Raw genomic sequence first — 24,004 nt, 5'->3', positions numbered from 1 at the left:
TCCAAAATAAATAGAGTAGACTCCTTGCTTAGTCCCCCCAGCAGCCCAACACAGGCTGAGTCATTTTCGCACCATTTTCCCCCTCCAGACCACCATCTTCGATTACGTCACAGAAGGGATGACGGCACCCTCTGGTGGCAGTACTGTGTACTAGGTCAGTTGCACTCTAGATATCTTGGTGGAGACACTGTCTGTCGCCATTTTCCACCACCATCTTGGATTACTTTACAGACAACAGCATCCTTTGGTGGCGGTACTGTGAACTAGGTCAGTTGGACTCCAGACCTTGTGGCGAACATACTTGATGGCTGTACTGTATGAATTTGTTTAAATAAAGGCTGGTGCATGCAAAATAAAGACTTATGTCTACCACTGGTTGAGTCCTTTTCCCACGAATCCCTAGGAAGAGGTGGCAGTCAGGTGACTTAGGTTTGTCCAAATGCCCTTTTTTCTGTGCCACTTTTTTAGCTTAGTAGAGATACACGAATTGACCTTTCTTTACCACCAAAATTCAAACTTGGCGCCAGTCCCTAGGAAGAGGTGGCGGTCGGATGATATAGGTTAGTGGGGGTAGCCCAAGTGACCTATCTTCCCGCGATTTTCTTAGGTTGGTATTGATAACCATGGTGTATTGCATTATCCTGTTCAAATTTGAACTTCCCACCATTTTCTGGGGGAGGGGATGGGTGTTACGTTAGTGAAGGTAGCCAATTTGACCTATCTTCCCGCCAAAATTGAAACTTCCCATCAAAATCCGCCATCTTGAATGACATCATGGCCGCCATATTGGATGACGTCCTCTCTGCCATCTTGGATGATGTCATCGCCGCCATTTTGGATAATGGTCTTTTTCGCCAGAAAATAGGTTGTCCCAATACTTAAAATATCCTGTGTGGACTCTAAGAAATCCCTGACTATACAAATGTTCAGTTTACTTTATAAATCATACTGTTGACCACTGCCTAGAATAAGGCTATTAAAATTATCCGATTTTTGTGTTGTCTGTCGCAGTTATCAAACCACAGAGAGTTTTGTTTTGCATTATATCATATGTGAGTTCCTTCAGAAGACAAAAGGTCACCTCATTTTCTTTGCGACCTGCAATGCAAGCACCCCACAATCACAGGAAACTCTTGCAAGTAAATTCAGCATCAATGCAAACGTTAAAGTTCGATAGCTGACGACTGTAAAACATGTTGGAGTGAGTGAGCGTGGGGGGTTCATAACACCTGCTGTGCTGATGGTTCATGTGTTACTTGAGGGCATCCATGTTGTAGCATCACCATCATAGCAGTCTCCTGCTTCCTGAGACCCAACTCTCCTTTAGACATAAAACGCAGCTTTTCTTGTCTCACTTCACATTTTGTTTTATCTTTTGGGCCGCATGTCGAACAAGTGTCAATTCGAGGGTAATGGCAGGAGGCTTAGGGAAACAATGTCTTAAAAATGATTCGATAAAATCACTGGTTGATGTCTGATTTGGGGTATAGTATTATTTTCTTAAAGATGCAGTACATACTCTAGATATTAAGATTAGGACTCAAATATTAGTTTGAAGATTTGTGCTGTTAATAGTGGCTTTCCTTCATAGGAAATGACGAAATTTGAGTCTTTAGAAGCTCACTGTCATGTTCAGTGTATTTCACTGAATGGATGTGGGTTTGTGGATTGTTACCCCTCTGATGTGAGAACGATCCCTTTTCTTTTGCTTTTTTTTTCAATCAAAGTATAAACACGCTTTTGTACTAATGCTAAGATATCTTTGAATATCTTCGCATATACTTGAACGTGCCCACCATTCAAAGGTAAACAGTGTGTGACAGATATTTGTCCTTTGTTAAGGCAGATTTATTGGTTTTATCTGCACAATGTTGATTAAACCAAAAAGGAAGTTTAATTATTCAGTTTTGCTTGGAAGACGCTGACTGCAGCCTCTGTACGTGATTCTCTTCAAAACTATGTCAGCTACATTTCCATTTAGAAATGGCCTACACAAAAGAAGAATACAAATCGTTTAGATCATAATAAAACACAAAACCAGTTGTTGCCACTGGATGTTATAGAGTAAACTTCATTACAGATGGCAGATAAGACTTACCAGTTTTTAAATAACAGACTTTGGAGATATTTTGTCGTACTAACAACCCATAGTACGTCACTACCGAATCAGTAACGCTCTAATGAACGTTTGGCTATGTGGTAGGAGCTGTTAACTCAGTGACTTGTTGACTTACTCCCATATCTGTGCAAGCCCGAACAAAGTACAAGGGCCATCTTGCGCCTTTTGTAAGAACACAGTCGCTCACAACTTTGATATTCTGTCACTTCTATGCTGCTGGTGATGTGTCTTACTACCATTTCGATAAAAAATCTCAAAAATTACTATTTTTTGACTTACTACATTTCCCATGTCAATGCCTCAAATGTGCTAAATTTGGCAGCAGTCATACACACGTACTGCCTCATGTGAACTACACTTGATGTGTGTTGTGTCTTAGCATTACAGGGAACTGCTGAGATATAGCTCCTAGTTTGGTTTCATTGTTATTTTCTAGTGTTCAAAGCTATGAGACATATGCATGAATGATAATCACACAATGCTTTCGTTGCATAAGTGGACTGTAGTTTAACCGTTATGATGCATCATTATATGAATGTTTATAGCATTCATCCAATTTATAGCATTCGATGAGTGATATGCAAACCATGCAGCAATGTAATGGATGCTAGAAATAGGGATGGGTATGTTACTTATTGAAGTGTACCATAGATGCTTTTGGACAGATTGTGTGTGAGCCATAATGGGACATTATGTGCCTACTATTGAGCCTTGAAACTGCGTTGTACCACCAGATGCGTACAGTGTGTACCAGCTACCAGATCATCATCTATCTAGGATACAATTTTTTTACCTGAAATAACAGTTTACAGGAGAAAATAACTAAAAGAATAGTTATTTTATGAGGAAATTTTAGACTCCACACACCATCACATCATTACTCTTAAACTGAATATTGCCAAACATTGATCTTCAGGAGTACTGAACCATTACTACAGTTTTTTCTGTGGTGGAAAATCTTGAGCTCGCGTGGTAATTATTGTAACACGATCCACAGCTAGAAAAGTTGGTAACTTTCTCGTCTCCCATTACCTTAATGTAAACTGCGTATCTACACAAATACAACAGAGTGTTTCTTGCAATAAGTAGCTGCAATCCATCCATCCCTAACGTTGATGGTGGTGATATTGTGACAAAAAAGATTTTGTCTTCTGCGGTTCCTCCAGCATGTTGTGGAGTGCTGCATCGTGTCCTACTGCATGAGATACCTCTGTGATGACTTGTTGCCATCTACAAGAACAGCAACTGCTTGTTTTAGCACAAAACTGTTTACATCGTCTTTAAATATTTGCAGGTCTACGAATAATATCCTTATTCTGAAAGGATGATAATGATGGCTTTTAATCTTTTAATGCCATTGGATATGTAATGAAGCATCAAATGAAATGTTTCCCGTGCAAAGTGTTCGCAGACTACTTCTTCTTCCAAGTGCTTATGCATCAAGTAACCTGTACTAACATAATGCTAACAGCGAAAGTAACCCTTTCATGCACTCAGAGGCATGAATTGTGGTGGACGAGTGGACATTCAGCATTCCTGCAACTGCCACATAGGCCCACAGATGGATAAAAAGGAAGGGTAATACCCAAGTTGCACTTCCATACAGCTGAGTAGAGTGAGAATCTTACTATTGCTGGTGGGTGTGGTCAAGGTGTGTTAATAACACATCATTACTGGAAATATTCCCGGTATTTAGAGAATCATGTAACATATATTTTTATACTGCATGCATATCGTGATCTCTGAGAGCTTCTCTGGCTGGTTGAAACCTGCAAGTGCTATGCTGGGTGCTTCCTGTTGGGCTGCTCCTATCTCCTGCATGTGGGCATATTCGGAACGCATGTATGTCGGTTAGCAGGCAGTGACCTGGAGGGGCCATTGGCGAGGATGACACAGGGAACAGTAACACCCCACCTCCTTTGCTCAGTGCTCCATTCGTGATTGTCAGCAGCTTGTATTCACTCTCGCTTTATCGGGATATGGCGCTCAAATGCTGAGGTTTTTCTTGATAAGGTGCTGTAGGTCCTACATACATGAGAGACTGCACCAACCAATGTCTACCTCAGTCATGGCCCGAAGATGCCTCATGACAACAACTGACCTCAATTGTGTCTTCACAGATGGCTGCCAGGTAAGTCGAGTGTGGAGGGCTACATGTAGGTCTCACGTCTCCACCATCACCCTTTTTCCCTGCACCATACCTCAGTCGGTAAAAACGGGATTCTTATAAGATCACTTTGTTGTCTGTCCATCTCTCAATCTGTCTGTCCAACTGTTAAGATCCCTTTGTCACAGAAACTGGTAGACGTATCAAGTTGAAATTTATCTCTCATGCCAAGGTCTATAGTACTCTGACAGTGTAAAAAATGTAAGCTTCTACATCAATTCGCTCAAAAGATATGGCCACTTACATCCCATTTTTTGGTATCTTGTCATTATCGGTATCGGTAACAGGAAAAATTCTCGAAAATTTGGATTGGGGGAATGGATGAACCGTCTGTATACATAATCAAGTTTGTTCAGATCCCTCAGTGCGCGAGTCCTACTCCCAAGTATTAGAATTTTTTAATTTGTAGTAAATAAAGTGCTTGTCTGGTCTATTCAGCCTCTTTCTTAGTGCTCCTAAGTAGCAAAAACACCAGTCTTCAATAATCCCCTGCAGTATATTAGTGAATAACATCTCCATGTTCAGGAGACAGTTAATATCATACCTCCTAAGAGAACAGTAATGTATACATTTGTTCCTGTATGTTCTAGCTACCCTTGTACATTTTTCTTTCCACCAGACCTTCCTCATTTCACAGTATTGTTAAACGGTGCAGTCTCCTTAAATTTCTTTTCCTCACAAATCGTTATATTAGACAACATTCATTTTGTACACCTTCAAATAATTTTTGTACCAGCCACTATCACTATTACTGCTATTATTGGCATTATTATTATTATAGTTGTTATTATTACTGTCATTATTATTGTTATTGTTATTAGTATTATCGCTAGTAGTAGTAGCAGCAGTACTAGCACAAATACTGCAAGTATTAACTTTATAAGTTCATAAGTCAGTAGATACTTACCCACACTGTCACTATTGACATTCATTTAATACCATCTATTATATAAAAGTTGTTGTTTCCTAGGTAGCTATGACGAAAACTTGTGCTGTATGTGTGAAACCCCATTGGTTGTAACAGAGGGCCTGATGGCACCTTCAGATCAAGTTAAATAAGAAAATAAATTATCATACTATATGTCGATACCACCCCATGGGCTATATAAGTTGGCAACTGAATTGCTAATATCAGACTGCGACTGTGGTCATACAGCACTCAGCGGATCCAATTTGAGCACACCTGCTGAGCCACAACTCCAGTGGCTCTGTACCATCAGCGCCCTCTGCCACCACAATAAAGGATGGCTGGCAAGCAGCGAGATACTCCCACACGCAGTTGGAGAACTCTTCGCAATATGATGCTACACAGACACTGTCTAGTTGCTGCTGTGACACCGTTGTCTGTGTTCTGTTTAGAGAGCCTCTTACTTTTCCACATTGAGAGCTGGACTCTATTACTTGCTGCATTAATTGTAATGAGTCTTTGTCGACTTGGATAAATGCAAGTTAAATGAATCTTCTGTTTACAGTGTCAATTTGTTGCCTGACCATTTCTGCTCCTATTTGGCTTTCCTATGAGGACAGTCGCCACATGACTCCGTATCCCACCTCTCCTTACCACTATGCACAAAGTTATACGCAGCATAAATAAAATAAATAAATACTCCCATCCTATGCTAGAAGTGGTAATGATTCTTGAATTAGATTTAGTTCTTTAGCAACGTGTTGTGTGTTGATTTTTTTCTCTATCATTTATTTACTAGTGCACTGCAGATGGTCTTCTACTGATGCACCATACACTGATAATGTACTGTTAATGCATACTTGCTATGTATTTTATGCAAATTGTTATTTATTTAATGTGGTATAGACCTGTATTTGTTATCGCTATTTTGCAGAATACGCCATGACGCCATTAATTTATTGTATTTAACCACACAATGTGACTTACCTCATAAACCAGTGTATATTCAATTAAACTAATTAGACACTTAGAGTTTTTGAGTAATTTCAAAGTCTTAAATCCATATTTTGAACTTAAATATTCTATTATTCAATATCACATGCAATTTTTACTAGCGCTTATACAGATGGAATATGTACTCTTCTCTTTTCCACAATAAAGCAATGATACAATAACAAGATGACAGACATGTAAGGAATTACTACCAAAAATATTGTTATTGCTTGTACTTGTTAACAATCATTATACAAAGATATGATGAACAACTGAAAGTTTGCAGTTTTCTTTTTACAGCCTTGTTTTTGTTAACAAAATTTCTCCTTCATAAATGATTTGGGAATGAGGAAATCTTATTGGAGCTAGTTACTAGTGTAAAATCTAAGCTGGTTATTTCAACGAAACTGACAACAGGGGTGTCAGTTGTTTGTCACGTTAGCCTCATCGCCTGGTAACACAGTAGAAGAGACAGGAACGTGGTCTGTGAGTGCTCTAATAACTGGAGCTCCATGTAACAGAGAAGACAAATATTCCATTGCAGTTTCAACTATCTCCAGTGCTGGTTCTGACCACGAGTAGAGTAGCCAGAGTAGCAGGCCATAGAAAAGTGTCCGCACTATTACGTGCAACAAGTACATCCTAGAAAGAGTGTTATTTTAATTAGAAACTGTAGTTGCTAGATACTAATTACACTGAAAATATAATTACAGGGGGTAAAAAGAACACAGTTACCACATCTGTAAAACACAACAACAACAATAAGATTAACACAGTTCCAATATACCATCCTCTGGTCCGGTGTGATCTGCAGTGTGGTGACCTATGGCGATTTGCTTTACAAATGTTGTATTCCTAATTCAATTGAATATATTAATTTAAGTTACATAACTTGGACTATTTCCGTTGATATAAATTTGTAATTAATCGTTAAATTTATGGGGAATGAAATGAAATTAGGAAACCCAAAACAATGGTAGCAATGGGAGTGGAACCAGAGACAATGAATTTTCAGTCAGTGTGCTTGACAGCTGGTCTTTGGTACTCCTTACGTGAACTGCCATTCGAAAATTCCTGATACTCCATTGCGAAAAACTTTAGAGAGATTAATCACTGTTGACATATTTAAGTACCTCGTCCTGTCCACTGTATCACTGCGGTAGATGACTTACTTTCAATATCAGTGAATAAAAACGTTTAAAGTATTTATAATATGACATATGTAGCTATTTGCGCTCTATCGTTTGCAAAAAACCTCGTTCCAATATACCGAGCCGTTTATGATATATGACGATTGTTATGACCACATGATTCCCAAAGTACAGGGACAGCAGTGAGCGCGTAATACACAACTGGATACCAAAGATAAAAATAAATAACTCGATAACGAAGTGAGATATCGTTTTGCTCTCAATTATAAAAAAAAAAACTTTTAGATTTCATTTATAAGCCGGTCTCAGCACGGAATGCTGAGATCACGTCTGTGACAATTTAAGTCTTAAACTTTGTCACTAATAGTTCAATATTGCGAGGAAGATAATAAAATGAAAAAAAAGAAAGGAAATCGGAGCAGTGGGAATTGAATCCAACCTGAAAAACTGTTAGTCACTGCACTTATCCACTGGGGTATGGCACCGATATGTCAGCCTTTTCTTCAAAACACCTCATACTCTAAGCTTGCACAATACTTTACATGCAGTCCGTAAAGAAACATATGGGCCTGATTGTGTGACAAACGTAGCAGAAAATACGAGTAGCAGAGTGTGCTCTACGATATTTACGTGGTCACCAGCTGCCAGTGCTCTGAACGAACAGAGCAAATGATTTTTCTTCGGAAAATTGGATGCATTGAAGTCAACAGAAACCATACTTTCCATCTATTCGTTACTTCTAGATAATGAACACTCACACAGCACAAGATCCACTCCACAGCACCAGCGTTCTGGATCGTCAAAGACAACTGTGGGTAAGAAATTGGTAATTGCTGTATTATTAACTTGAATAAATAAGCGGGTTTTTAGTCTTGGATCAACAATTTCGGGCTACTCTTCAACGTAACGCACCTATTTTTATACATCTAAATCTATTTCATGCAAAACTACAGAGAAAGTGCTTGGTAGAGGCTACTTTTCTCTTTAACCCACGTCTAGGTTTAGTCATGTTTCGCTGGCCGCGGTGGCTAAGCGTTTCTAGGCGCTGCAGTCCGGAACCGCGCGACTGCTACGGTCGCAGGTTCGAATCCTCCCTCGGGCATGGATGTATGTGATGTCCTTAGGTTAGTGAGGTTTAAGTAGTTCTAACTTGTAGGGGACTGATGACCTCAGATGTTAAGTCCCATAGTGCTCAGATCCATTTGAACCCGTGTTTTATTCATATTCCACTTAACATTGAAAATGAGAAGTATGATCCGTTATGCTGTAAATGCCTGTTAAAAAGCTACTTTCAGTATTGAATTATTTATTTAATTTATTTCACTTGTCAGTTATTGCTGATGTATGAAAAAGTTAGTATAGTGTACCAACAGTAAGGTTAGGTGGTACTGTCTTTGAAGCTTATGGCCTGTCATGAGTTTGCCTTGTAATGCAGTGTTGGTTCGAATGGAGCCGATAGCTGTGTTTGCTGCTTGGCGACATAGCTTGTGTTGCTGAGGTTTCTCGTAGGCATTTCATATCTGCAAAGTTATTTCGTTTAAAAATCGTGAGGTAATTGCATTATAAGGCTAAATTTTTACTCATTTGGGTATTAATGCAGCTCTGCATACCGCGAGTGGAATTACTTTCGCATGCTGTTTCAAATTCTTTGTCTTGTGCTGTGAACAGCTACGAAGCCTGGGATAGAAATCGACTTGTCATTTAATGTGAAGCGTAGTAGACTTAACTCTTGACACTCTTTAGCACAGTGTAACAAATAAAATGCTTTTCTTCTTGTTGCGTATGGAACTTTGTTCATACCATGATCACGTATCCAACTTCTTCAATGTGTCTGTGCATTGCTAAGAGATCATGTAGCTCTCTGTTCACTTGACTTTTGATTCAGTTATATTACGTCGATTTAAAGTAATCCTCTTCATTTCTGATCCCCTGATAATTTATTTTATATTTAAAGGCTTTAACACAATTTCTGTTGTACATACCGTACGTGAACGTGAGTTGCGAAACACAACCTTTTCCCAATAACTGATTTGTGTGGTAATGCTCATATAATATTTTATATCAAAGATAGTATTTCCTAAACTGAACATGACATATTTTCCATTCTTTAAATGAATTTCACAACGCTGATGTAACCAAAAGATTCTAAGCGTGATTCCACAAAACTTTTTTTATTCAGAGTTGTACATTTGGCCCTTATGTGCGGTTTACATTCCCACCGCACAGCAGTTGGCTTAGGTCGCATTGCTAAAACACATTCATTAGTGCTGGTATCTTAGAAAGTACTTTAATGTTGACCTGCGTTGTGTGTGGTATTTTTGTGCCTGTAATTTACCGTTCCGGTATTAATGGAAGTGTGTGCTGCTTAAAGAACTTTCATTTCTCACCTGTGCCGTTCAAAGAACTTTCATTTCTCACCTGTGCCGTTCAAAGAACTTTCTTTTCTCAACCTGAATTCTGATTATTTTTTTGATGGGTCACAAATTTGTCTATAGTAGGACACAGTTCTATGAATTCGAGGCTGTATGGGTTTTACTTCTAGTTGTAACCTCAATTTCTAATTGAACAGATGCCTTCTACAGTCTCTGTGAAACCGATATGTAGAAACCTCAGAAACATTTGCAGTTTAATCACCGAAAATTCTCAATATTGCTACTTCGCATTTTATAACAAGTTTTTTAAGGTATTAGCTGTCAGTTTTGGCTTTCCAAAAATAAGGAAATACTGATGCTTAGTTTTTCATTGTCAGTATAGTAGTTCGAGAACAAGCCTGCACATTTTTCTCCATTTTGTGAACAAGGTGCTGTTCCTCAGTGAGATTTGCTTTAGCACTAACTGAACATATCTATTCGTACCATTTGAAATTCTCATAGCTTTGATAGCGTGAAGTGTTTGTATAACATAATTGGTACCAGATTTAAAGTATGATAAACATGAATAAACATGTGCAGGTGTCGGTAAGTACTTTCTTCGAAAAATTACCAATATAAACTAGCAAATACCAGTAACAGTTCAACACCAGATACATGTTAATTATAAGACGATATGCAGCAGCTCTCTGGAGAGAGGAAGCTACGTCACTCAGTTTGACTTAGTTGCTGTGAGCATTGGTAGCACCCTGCAGTATGGTGTTACGTAATACTGTGGGAAGCAGATATTATGAGAGTGGTGGCTGTAGTACAGTCTGCAGTTTTAAAATTCGAAATAGCAACCAGCCAAAAGTATGCTTCTAAAAATTATTTAAATCAAACTATTAACCAAGTTGGATATATTATAAATTCGTCTCTAATAGGTCGCAGATATCCTTTTCTTTACTGCTGCTGCTTAGTTTTATTGCCGTTTCTGGTATTGTGCACATGGGACTAGATTGCATCCTACATTACAAATAGTAGGTATAGGCCCATATACCATATACATATGTCTACATACCATATACATATGTCTACATACCATATATAGGCCCACTTTCCTGTATGATTTCCAACCTGTTCAAAAAGGATAATGTCAAAATTAGATTTTCCATCGACAATGAACTTCAATAACCCTACAGTAGTAGCGACTCCCAGACTCCTACGTTTTGAACTAATATCGGATGTGGCGAGCAAGAAAGTACTTTACTCTTTTCTTGTACCAGTCTTTTGTACGTAATGGAACAAAAGTGATGAACACACTCGAAATATATTGATTTGTCTTTCAGTGAACTATGTGCTCTGTTAACCAAATACTGTGGTTATCCGATACACCTTGTTGCAAGTAGGCAACAGTTTAATCAATCTCATAAACAACATGGACAGACTTATGTAGCGTCGGCTGCTGAGTTCAGGTTCTCGCACACCAGTGCAACTTCACATTTGTTGAATCTGCAACGTTTTCTGAACAGAATCGATAATTCGTGATGTGGTTGTGCACCTAGCCCCCCACGAAAGTGAACTCAGAGTTAAAGCATGAGCCCCATCCGATCCTACTCTTAGTGAAGTTCTTAAGATTGATAAATGTTTTGACGTTGCTGCTGACACCCGTCACACTTTCACTAACGAAATTTAAGTGAAATAGTTATTCGCAACTACGAGCAACAGCCAGGTGATGACTTTTATTAATGTAAGTAAAGTCGTACGGAATGATAGTCTGCTAGACCTCATAGGGCAGGTTCAGCCACCTGCATTGGAAACGTGTTTACTATCCTACGCACACGTACGCACCTCTCCTTCATGAAATACTTTCGTTATGTGTTTAACTGTTTAATGTAGGCGTCTGTAAGCACCAAGGGGCAGCCAACATTAACGTCCACTGTCAATAGGGGTATCGCAGCCAACAGAGCTGCATGTCCTCACTCCATGAGACACTGTGAAGAGGTTCGGATTTTAACCCAGGACACTGGACAAAGACTGGTAATTGGGAGCACTGCACCATCATCTCTCTTGTCTCCCTGCTGGAAAGCCAAAGGAAAAATTTCCAATAGCGTACAGCATATGCGGTCAGTCACCCATCCAAGGACCAGCCATGGACAACTCCGCTTAACTTCATTGAAATGACTGCTACTGTTGCATCGAACGCGGCACTTCAATTGACATGCTTCTGATACATCATCTTCCTTTTACATCCTAAAGACTCACCAAAGTTCGCAGTCGTCCAGATCGTAGGCATCTAGCGAGAGACTTAATTATGCCGATGTTACTGTTCCCCCTCAGCATCGATTGAAACATTTAAAACCCTTCTAGTACCACAGAGGACCAAATGACCCCACAAGCACATCGGAAGTACATATCTCGCTTCTTTTAAAAACTATTATTTTCGTAACTTATGACTTTCTCCCTGAGTCAGTTATATCTAATGATGTTTAGCTCAGTTTTGTATTTACAGCACGTTAAGATTAATTTCGTATTTTTGGCACTGAGTACCTATGGAGTCAATATGATCCCATTATAAATTTATTTTTATTCATTGAATGTATTACTGATGAAAGTAGAATGATGAATGTTATATTGAAAAATTGGAATATATGTTTTTATGTTAGTCCATTAAAATACAACCGATATATCCGGTCTAAAATGGTTAGTGTCTATATGACCACATTGGTATTCGGGGAAACAAAAATATCCTGGTAGAAGGAGGGTTAACACTGAATGGGAGGGTCACAAACGCCTTCGCCCTTCGACGTCGATACGTTGACGATGAAGCGCCAGTGATTGCCCGACTACGACAGACTTCATTCAGGGCGCTGTTGCCTATATCACGATACACAGTGTCATGTGGAAAGGGTCTGATACCTGACGGCTCTTTGTCAACAAGCTGCTCCCCCACATGGACGAGTGACAGCACAATGCTCCACACAGCTGTGGCAGCTGACCAGGCAGCTTCGCCAGCACCGCAGAAGCTGACGCTAGCTCCTACTATTTCTTCCCATTCAGTGGGATTGCGACTGCACACCCTAGCTTTCATGTCATTAATCAGTGATGAAACGTATCAGCAGCTCACCTCACCCCTGGTGAAAGGGTTCCAGTGACAGGTCGTACTGCCAAAACATTATTATTCCTCTTGGAAACAGTCGTTTGTGGTTAAGAACAAAAACGCCAAGCTCGTACCCACACTCTTAAAAGTGAAGTCGCCTAATACTGTTAACATTTTGGGCTTGCAATGAGGACGCATTGAAATAAGATTTTTGTAATTTTTTATACACTGACGGAAAAAAGCCGCAGTGCCAAGAATGAAAGTTGGCAGGTATAATTCTACAACTGAAAGACGATCTCTATTCAAATTTCACATCATTATCATAATAGTAGCGCTAGTAGCGTTACTAAGAGGTTGCAAATCAGCTTTGCTTTAAGTACACACTCATGCCACAACATTTTCTTTCATGCTGCTCTCATGATATATGATGCATTTGTAAACGTATGTATATATGGTTGTGTGTGTGTGTGTGTGTGTGTGTGTGTGTGCAACTCATTACAACGACACAACACTATAATTTTGACTTCATGTGATAGACATAAGGAGACATGTAGCTTAGAATACATGTAAATGTGAGCGTTTTAAAAGATTTACGATTCTAGAGGAAAGCAAATGCGGCTAATCTGACTAGAACCATCAGAAAAAAATCTAACACTCCTAAAATTGTACTATAAGATTTAAAATTAATATAAAATACATACCTCCTCATGTATCTCAAATCACTGGGTATATTATCGAGGCTCTCATTAAGAAGGTACCGCTTCGCTCCAATAATCCCCTTTTTACAAAAGTCATACTGATCAACTTCATCAACATTAAAATAAAAGACTTCTTGATCCTCAGGAGCCATAGATGCATGCAGAGACGTAATATTTTTGTTGATAAATGTCCATTCGTGTACCACGTAATATCGCAACATGATCTTGGCCGAATGTAAACGATTCTTTACGTGCACCAGGCTGAAAAAGCGAAGCAATTATCAGAGTAGATTTCTGAGCTGTAGTCAATTTTATCTGGATGCGCAGACATTTAAAATTCCATGTATAAGATAATGGTGATAATCTCACGTATCTCAGCGACCTGATGGAAGTCTTAGTAGTGGATTGCGCTTAGGCGACTTGCGTCTCCCTAAAGTACCGCAGCTATGCTACTAAGAAAATGGGATCCACAGCTTAATGTGGAATGTGAATCTTCAAATCACTGACAGCTAAGAGCTAGGTTAAAAACAGACTAAAATATCCATCAAAGATTCGATCGCACGATCTTTCTATTTCCAGACTTGAGCTTTGAGATATATTTTCACTGATTCCTTCCATCTTCCCACTGTAGCCCAAATCTGTGCTCACCACCCATGGCCTTCTCTAGTGTGCAGGCTCTATGAACATATTCTTTTGCCTTATAAGCTTCTTACTTAAATCGTCAAGCCACCTGTTAAGTCCTTGTATTCCTTGGTTATCCCAAAATAATTAAAAGCAAAATCTCTTCTTTAACACTTCAGCACTCTTAGGGATCTCAAAGTTATGCATAAAATAATAAATAGAAATAAATATATAAACTTATTTATCATTCAGAGATTAATTTCGAATTTTTACTGTAATTAAAAAGAGAAATAATCATTCTAAGAATTAAAAGTTCACATTTACTAAAAAAAATTAAAAAAAGACGTATGACTACTTTTGGTGGAGGTGACAAGTTCTCTGCTGAATTAAAATCTTCCTGCCTACTGGTAATTCAACTGTAGATCCAAGTTGGAAATTACATACCTTTTGTGTGTGGCCCTTCTGTTGATTCATAACGTTAAAAACTAAAATGGTTCTTAGTAAAAGTTAAAAAAATCATATAGTACATTTACTTTCTTCTGATAATACAATTTCCAGGAAACTGTTGACCTCCCTTGTATTCTGTGTATTTTCTTGATAATACCACGTTCTTCCGATATGTACAATATGAAAGCTTGCTTTGTTCCCATTTCTGTCTTCTGTGTGTAAGACACATACTGTCCAGTAATTCAAATGCAACTATGGATTTTTGGTTCACAGGATATCTGCAAAAAAACAAAAAAAAAAAAGTAAACTCCTCCCGAACAGGCCATGAAGGCCCAACGCTACCGACCGGCCGCTGTGTCATCCTCAGTCCACAGGTGTCACTGGATGCGGATATGGAGGGGCATGTGATCAGAACACTACTCTCCCAGCCGTACGTCAGTTTCCGAGAGAGGAGCCACTACTTCTCAATCAAGTAGCTCCTCAGTTTGCCTCACAAGGGCTGAGTGCACCCCGCTTGCTAACAGTGCTCGGCAGACCGGATGTTCACCAATCCACGTGCTAGCCCAGTCCGTCAGCGCTTAAGTTCAGTGATCTAATGGGAACCAGTGTTACCACTGCGGCAAGGTCGTTGATAGGATAGCTGCACTCTGCATTAATTACATGGTTGATACCTACTGTGAGTAGGGGGTCAGTAGAGGAATTAGCACTGCCTCCATCGTCGCTGTATCTGCCAAAGTTCATGGGTCAAAGCGGCAGTGGTGCCAGACCTCTAGAAAGGTTCAATGCCCTCCTTGACAAATGTCCTCAAACATTTATCCTTCAAGGCAATGTATCAATGTCCTCATAGTATCATCCTGGGACTAGGGGTCCATTATTCTCTACTAAGACCCTTTTGTCTTCATAATTTTCATTAATAATAATCTATTGTCCAGTTACTGTAATTAATAGCATACCACTTTTATTGTCATTCTTCAATGAGCAACTATAATTATTTATTTCCCAAAAATGCTGATTATCCTACAACAGTTCAACCATCAGGCTGTCTTGTGTACTGTACATCATTGGACAGGGTTGTATGCTGCCCATCTGCACACCTGGCATATGCCTAGCAACTTCTTAAATAATTACATTTTCTGCAGTTTGTAGCAGGTTACTGTGCCCAATGACATTTCTGCAAGCACCCTATCATATAAGTCGTCCTCCATCACTATATACAATACTGGGGCTATTTCTTACAATTTTACTCATTTTTCTAAAAAATATCCACTCTTTTTGAGATGATAAATAAGTAAGTAACAAGTAATGTAGTACATCATTTAAACAATTTACATATTTAAACAGTTGACAACCTACTATGGTGAGAAAATTATTACTTTACATGGATAGATATGTGTGGACCATGTGATTAGGTGTATGTTAAACGAAACAATGGGTGATGCACTACCAGCTCACCAGAGAGAAGTCAGATAGCATGATATTACTGTGTTTATGGAAATAAATCGAGAATTAGGAACATTTCTACAGCCATGTTGTACTCATGAAGAGTACACAGAACATCAGTATTATGATGATGATGATGCTCAGTTTATGGGCACTCATCTGTGCGGTCATCGGGCCCACACAAACTCCCAATTTTACACAGTCCATTTTAGTCACAAATGATGATGATGATGAAATGATGAGGACAACACAAACACCCAGTCCCTGGACAGACAAAATCCCCAACCCGGCTGGGAATCGATCCTGGGACCCCATGATCCAGAGGCAACAACACTAGCCACTAGATGATGAGCTGCAGACATCAGTGTTATGATTTGAATAGGAATGGGAGTGAAAATATGCACTGTTGAACGAGGCCTTGACTACATAATCCAATTTTACACTATGGTTCACTGTAGGGTAGGAAGGTTATGAAGTTTTTATTATGCTGATCAATGTAAATGCCAGTTAGTGGCCCCCACTTCTACAGTTGTAGAGAGTGAGTGGGTGCACTACAGCCCCCAAGAGCTACAACAGAACATGGTAAATTGGACAGACAGCTCTTTGCCACCAGTCGACGCCCACCTGAGATGCTGTCACTCTCATGACCGTCATCTGTCACTTCGCATCTGAGCAACATAGCCACCTATGGAGTCGACTAGAGATTAAGTGTGTGGAACAATTCTCTCAATAGAGTGTCTAACAGCAGCGGCAGCTTTTCTGGGATGATGGTGGATGGTATGATAATTCCTCTGTCATCACTAACATAAATATCACACAGAGGTTTTAGGAAGAAAATGAGAGATTAGATCACATGAAAACAGTCACTTTTCCTTCCTCAATATTATATAGGCAGGAGACCACTAAATCTGTGCAAATAGCCCTCCACAATGTACAATAACATGTTTTGTGTATGTATGCCGAAAAGTAGGTTTAATGCTCGAGGTGTGCCTAGCTTATTGCTCGAGGTGTGCCTAGATTAGCATTACTACACACAGATCTATGAGATATTTAAGTATTTAGTGTCACTTTTCCCACGTGCTATTTGATGTTGTGTGGTGCAAAGTACATGTAATGTTTGATCCAGTTCCTTGTTCCATTGGTATGGAAAAATATTTGTAAAAAACAGAAAGAAGAAACAGAAAGGCCTCTGTCTAAATCTATGATGTTGGAGAAAGTAATATACTCTCTCCAAAACGCCCAAGAGGAAAACTCTCTCCAACTTATTGTACCTCTCTTGCAGTGATCGACTGTTTAGCATGTCAGTATAACGTTACAATTGCGTCTATGTTTCTCTTCATTGGATTTGTGTGTGGCACTTTATTGCCATTTCTTATTTGAGTGGTATCAAACACAGTGATTATAAATGGAATACTATGTTCATCTTTAGGCAGGGCACTTTTATGACACTGCCTCCCAATCACTAGAGGCATACTACAATTTTCTGGGCACATTGCACACAATGCTGCTTGTTAGTTTGAAAAATGCATACTCTCATGCTATACGTCGAGAGAGGGACTGGAGTATAAACGCTTAATATGATCCGAGGAACCACAACCAATCATGCTAGATGATATTATTAGCAGTAGTTCAAAGGAGGTGTCAAGATTGCAGTGTAGTCTTATGCAGTATTAAACTCTCTGGATGTTAGCTGTATCTATATAGAATATCTATGTGTAGTGTTTCACCTTAACAAAAAATACCCAAGTACTTTGGCCATATACATATAATTAAGCAGCATACCTTGCTAATTCCAAAACAGGATTTCTAATTCATCTTAAGCTATACAGAATATCGAAAACACATGCCTGTCTTGTATGTGTGTGTGTGAAGTACCTTGCACATATAATAAACACCACTAAAACTACGAGTTTTTCTGCATTTAAATCAATGTACAGCATCTCTCCTGTAGTAAATACAAACTTCTTGTATCCCAGATGTTCCTCATTTTTTCCATGAATTAAAATTTTAACGTGTTTTTTCAAGATTTTCAATATTATTACAAAATCTTCTATATTTTACATATTTCCCACATTTTCCTGTATTCTCCGTGCAAATGTACAAGAATATATCTGTTTTTATTGCTTATCCTAACATGTTTTCCCCCTCAATATAGAAGGAATCCACAAAGTGTCTGAAAGATTACTTGGGTGGTACATTATAGCTGGTATGCTTACTAATGGAATTGTGTGTATTTTTCTTTCATGCAATGCAGACTAATACAACTTAGTGGAGTGTAAAAGTTGTTGCAGGTGCGCTATTACTACTTCATGAAGCACCTGTTAATAGATGATACAGCTAATAGTTACAACAGTATTGTGTGCGGAGTGCAATAAAACATTGTTTTTAACCCTATGTGAAAAAAGCGGAAGTACTGTCTGCCAAGTCTAAATTCTGACGCTGCAATCACAATACCTTAATAGTGGTCAGTGTAGATAAGAATTATAATTAGTATGTTACAGATGGTTAATGTGATAGCAGGATCAGATATTTTTCTATGCAATACACATCATTGCCGCATCAAGTCGCAGTTTATAAATAGTTATTTTTGGGTATTCTCTAATGTGCTAAACCTAAATTAAGATTACAACATTATCCATCAAAATCACTGACGTTTGCATACATTTAAGCCAGTTCTCCACAGTGGACAACAGCAAGTCGTGCATAATCACACGGCTTTCTTGATCATTTCCCCACATATGTAAGTCATAGTTTGATATTAAGTAACTACACGTCCCCATTCCTTCAGTTAGTGGAGGAGATTGCATGAAAGTAGAATGGACGTATCATCTGTTTAGTGGTCATGGTATGAGTCCTACAAAAATCCATGAGTTACGTAAGAGACAGAAATAATGTCATTGAGAGACTACAGATACCGATCAGTTGCCCCGTAACCACCCCTGCTGTCACCGCTGGTTATACGAAATGGAACAGATCCCCTCCAAAATTGCATTGTCTTCGCATAAACATACTCATCTGCAGATCATCAGGGTGAAGTATTGTTTAATAGCGTTTTTGTGGGTATTAATGCAATGGTTCCTGTGCTGTCTGAAACATACTGCCAGGAAAGTATCTACAGGCTCGTTAGAATGAAACAAGGCTTATAGTGTTTCGTTGGAATGAAAGCATGTACACATCTGAAAATAATAGCCGTAAATAAATGTATTCTTATTCCTATTTGGAGAGGAGTGTTACAGAAGTCAGCATAGCTGGATGGCTTCTGTTCATCACGCTAGTCTTCCAACCCATGATATGAGTTGTGCACGTAATAAATCTTTCTGCTGTTGATGTGTGATACGAATATCTCATTACGCATCTGGTCAGCTTGTCAGGTGATATATCAGCCCACGGTGAAAGAGCGTGTTAGAATCAGTTGGTGCTATCTCTCGAGAAGCAGCGAGCCCTTGAATCAATCAGCACATGTGAGTGGAGAGAGCAGTTAGCCACCCAACGGCTACCAATGACAGCAGCCACTATATCAGCGCTCATTGAGTGATGAACCACACTGCTGCGCATGTTTCATGTACACCGTCACGTGTAGATTATTTTATTTCTTTCTCCCCAGTCGTAACAAGTGAAAACATATGTGAATCGTGGAGTTAATCCATTCCGTTAACAATATATCATCTTGTCAATATGAGTAATACATGTACTCAGAGTAGTATATCATCAGCAGACCGACATTACTTCTTGGTACCGGCAGTGGTGGCGGCAGCGGCAGCAGTGGGGGCAGGGGTGGTGCAACTGCTACCCTCATGGCCTGGAATCTGTAGCAAGTTTTCTCAAGACAACATTATTTCCGCCAGTTACAAACATCTTGGATCTTCATTGATATCCCTCTTAGCATCAGGATTTTTTTTTTATTTCACGAAGTCTTGCTGGGTGTCATAAAGACCTCAAGTAATTTCCACCTGATATATTGGATAATTATGAAGAACTAATATGGACACATACATTACAGTGGTTCATCGTAACACCTATCATTTTATTACCATAAATGTTACATTCAGAAAACAGGAAGAAATTTAGGTTACGGTCATACTGACCCACCAGTACTCAGTACAACAAAACACCACTTTTAACGTATACTAATTACAAAACTGAACAGAACATTATTGGAAGCTACTGTCTCAGAGGAAGCAACGCATATATTTTCAAAGTAGTAGCTTTGAAAACAAGAGAGAGATATATGTACGTCTGCAGGCTTTCGTGGCCAGTGCCACTAAATTTAAAATCTTCTGTGTTGTTAGGAAGCGTCATATTTCTTTCTAAAATAATCGACGTTTCGACCCCTCTGCTGGGATTTCCTACAGGGTATTTCGGGGCTCACTATAGCTAGAAGACTGTCAGTGTCGCGTTCACTTGTAAAGGGGAGTTTCACCGAGTTTGTGACTGACTGGTGGTTAAAATTCTTGTGGCCACCATTGGTGGGCCAACGTCACAGGCTAATATTCCCGCGCTGATGCAGAAGAAGGGGCGTTATTGGCTAAACTCTTGTAGATACTATTGGTAGCCCATCGTTATTGGATAGAAAGGCACTATTCCACACATACGTTAGATAATGGTTATTGGTTGAAATGACGCAGCATAAAAACCCAGAAGTTTTTTAACTTTAGTGACAATGGATACTGTAGACTTACATAGAACGCTTGTATGAGCAAGAGGTTTCTACCACCAGCAGAAGACTGGAAAACCTCCGCAGAAGAAGAGGTAAATTACTAAGCGATCTGGCCTTTCTCTCCCGGTGTCGTGATAGTGCCGACAGTGAAAGCCAGGAGGATTTACCGAAGGGCCAGACAAGTACTTCTTCGTGAAAGAATCCAGCAATCACTCAGAGACTTGAATTATGCTGGCTCCGTTTTAACTGATCTGTATTTTCACTGGCGGCAGCTCTCTCACCCCAGGACTGGGATAAAGCGGACTGATTAACGTTTGATCATTCAGCAAGGTTTTCAGATTTCAGTGCTATGAAACAAAAAGAGAAGTTCGAGAAGCTAGCGGTTAAAGTGCGCAAGGAAGACGCCACTGTGGACCCGAAACGAGTAGTGGTGAATCCCTCGTCAGAGGTACTCCATGAAGCTCCTGTTTAACTTCTGGCGAAGGTCTGAATTTCGCAACTACACCGAAGAGAATACCTGTTGAAGAAATCGTAAGTGCCGTTGAAGCACCCTTGTTTCGCCTTCCGAAAGTGCAGGCCGAAGAAGAAAGACACCATGTGTCGAGAGTTCTATGGAAATCGTAATCTCTCAAAGGCAAAATATATAGACGCAGGAAGGGGAAACTGTCATTGATCTCAAGAGAAACGAAAGCATCTTTGTAACGAAATCGGATAAGGGGAATGTTACCGCTGTTTTGGACGCTGTGGATTATCACAGGAAGATGGAACAAATATCCGCTGATCCTGTGTATCGCAAGTTGAAAGCCGATCCGACGAACAGAATCATTCGGAAAGTCAAAACCTGATATCAGACTCCAGATTGGACAGCCGTATTGCAAAGAATGTAACACCTCGAATACCTGTGTCGTGTCACCCAGAATGAGTGGACTCCCCGAGATACATAAAGAATCGGTTCCTTTGAGGCCTATCGTAGTGGGATTAACTAGCCAACTTATTTTGTAGCACGTCATTTATCTGGCAAACTGAGACGTCTAGTTGGTAAAACAAATGCTTTTGTCAAAGATTCGAAACATTTTTTAGAAATTATACGCACACTGAAGATATCTGCAGATGACATTTTTATTAGGTTCTATGTGATATTTTCATTACTAACATCCCAGTATCAGATACAATGGAGGTCATAAGGAAGAAAGTTGCTCCAGATGTTTGTGACTTAATTAAATTATGTCTTCGTTCGAGCTGTTTCCTCCTGGTCAGTTCTATGACCAGGCTGACGGCCTTGCTATGGACTCACCCATATCGTCAGTTGCAGCTGACATTCTTATGGAACTTTTTGATCAACAGGCATTAAGTAGTGCTCCCTTGGAGTCTTCTTGTTGCCTCAGCTATCTGGTTGATACATTTGCTATATGGCCACATAGCGAAGAAGAACTTGATGCGTTCCACAATTTGTTAAATGAGATTCGCCACTACATCAAATACCTTGAAGGTTGAGAGTGAAATCGATCCCTCGTTCCCAGATGTGCTGGTATACAGAAGATTTGATGACACTCTAGGTCACAGAGTGTATAGAAAGCCGACCAACACAAACAGATGCCACTTCGCACCGCCACCCAGCCCAGAAGCATCTGATTGCCTTCACAATGCAGGCTTCTGTGGAGTGATATGTGGCTGTGGAAATGTATATTAGGGCGAAACAGGAAGAACTGTTAAAGAACGCATTAGGGAACACGAACGGCACATGCGGCTAAAACAAAGTGTGAAATCGGCACGCAGAACATCATGAGAACTGTGGCTGAGGTATCGATTTTAATAACATACGTGCACTGGCTAAGGAAACAAACATTCATAGAAGGAAGGTTCCAGAAGCGGTTGAAATTTACAAGAATTCACCTAATTTCAATAGAGAGGACGGACATAGGCTTCCGGCATCGTGTCTTCCCGCTATCAAGGAAGTGATTGTGCGGCCGTGGTGTGCGAGCAGTACAAACAATACGGTGCAAGTCACGTCGGAGGACAATAATACTCTGGGTAAACATTCCCCCTCTCTTGCTCTGTCCGTTTCGCATCTAGCCAGTACTGATGGGCAACCAAAAGTAGGAGGTGGAATTTAAACCAGTAATCCTTCTCCAGCGTGGGTGTGGAATAGTGCGTTTCTATTCTATGACGATGGGATACCAATAGTATCAACAAGAGTTTAGCTAATAACGTCCCTTCTTCTGCATAAGCGCTGGAATATTAGCCCACCATTGTTAGCCACAAGAATTTTAACCACTACTCCACCTTTTCCAGCACAAACTTAAGAAAACGCTCCTTTATAAGAGAACGCGACACTGGTCTAGAAATATTGGACAACGAAATATCCTGAAGAAGATCCCAGCAGAGGGGTCGAAATGTCAATTATTTTAGAAGGAAATATGACGCGGCCTAACAACCCAGAAGGTTTTAACTTAAGAGAGACACATATTTTCAAGGTGTTTATGGGGCCATCTTGTACCCACTCATACTAGGAAGGGTAGAACAACAGTTAAGGCAAGAAATCCTAAAAATAGGTACAAAAACTTTCGGAAAATAGTAGTTTCATTGGTGCAGGCGTTTCAAGTGGTTCAAATGGCTCTGAGCACTATGCGACTTAACATCTGAGGTCATCAGTCCCCTAGAACTTAGAACTACTTAAACCTAACTAACCTAAGGACAACACATACATCCATGCCCGAGGCAGGATTCGAACTTGCGACCGTAGCGATCGTGCGGTTCCAGGCTGAAGCGCCACCCCGGCCGGCGAAAATGTGGCATGTGCTAAACTTTTTTTTTCCTTTCATCATTTCATGGGGGTCGTGAGCGAGAAGAAATTTCATAAAGTCTGAAATTAAGTGTGAAGCTTGTTGCAAATTCTAGGTACTCTCATTCTCGAATAGCTATTCTCGCGTCGTGACCGAGCGAGGTGGCGCAGTGGTTAGCACATTGGACACACATTCTGGAGGATGACGGTTAGAACCCACGTCCGGCCATCCTGATTTAGGTTTTCTGTTCTACATCTACATCTACATCCATACTCCGCAAGCCACCTAAGGACGTGTGGCCGAGGGTACCTTGAGTACCTCTATCGGCCCTCCCTTCTTTTCCAGTCTCGTATTGTTCGTGGATAGAAGGATTGTCGGTATGCCTCTGTGTGGGCTCTAATATCTCTGATTTTTATCCTCATGGTCTCTTCGCGAGATATACGTAGGAGGGAGCAATATACTGTTTGACTCCTCGGTGAAGGTATGTTCTCGAAACTTCAACAAAAGCCCGTACCGAGCTACTGAGCGTCTCTCCTGCAGAGTCTTCCATTGGAGTTTATCTGTCATCTCCGT

At 39.9% G+C, this 24,004-nt stretch overlaps 1 protein-coding gene across 3 annotated transcripts in view; it reads right to left on the bottom strand.

Annotated features, from left to right (window-relative positions):
* Positions 1-6,391: 6,391 nt before the first annotated feature.
* LOC126418730 (fatty acyl-CoA reductase 1-like) overlaps positions 6,392-24,004 on the bottom strand; it is a 498,968-nt gene continuing 481,355 nt past the window's right edge. For all 3 annotated transcript variants that reach the window (XM_050085640.1, XM_050085641.1, XM_050085639.1), the window contains 2 exons: positions 13,487-13,744; positions 6,392-6,828 (listed from right to left, as the gene is read on the bottom strand). In XM_050085640.1, coding sequence (XP_049941597.1) covers positions 6,609-6,828; positions 13,487-13,744 — 478 coding nt within the window. In that variant the 3' untranslated portion in view covers positions 6,392-6,608. The remainder of the gene's footprint in view (positions 6,829-13,486; positions 13,745-24,004) is intronic.

Source organism: Schistocerca serialis, chromosome 9, assembly GCF_023864345.2.
Source record: "Schistocerca serialis cubense isolate TAMUIC-IGC-003099 chromosome 9, iqSchSeri2.2, whole genome shotgun sequence".
Lineage (NCBI taxonomy): Eukaryota > Metazoa > Arthropoda > Insecta > Orthoptera > Acrididae > Schistocerca > Schistocerca serialis.
The sequence above is the reverse complement of the archived record's forward strand: the minus strand, read 5'-3'. Positions and strand labels throughout refer to the sequence as shown.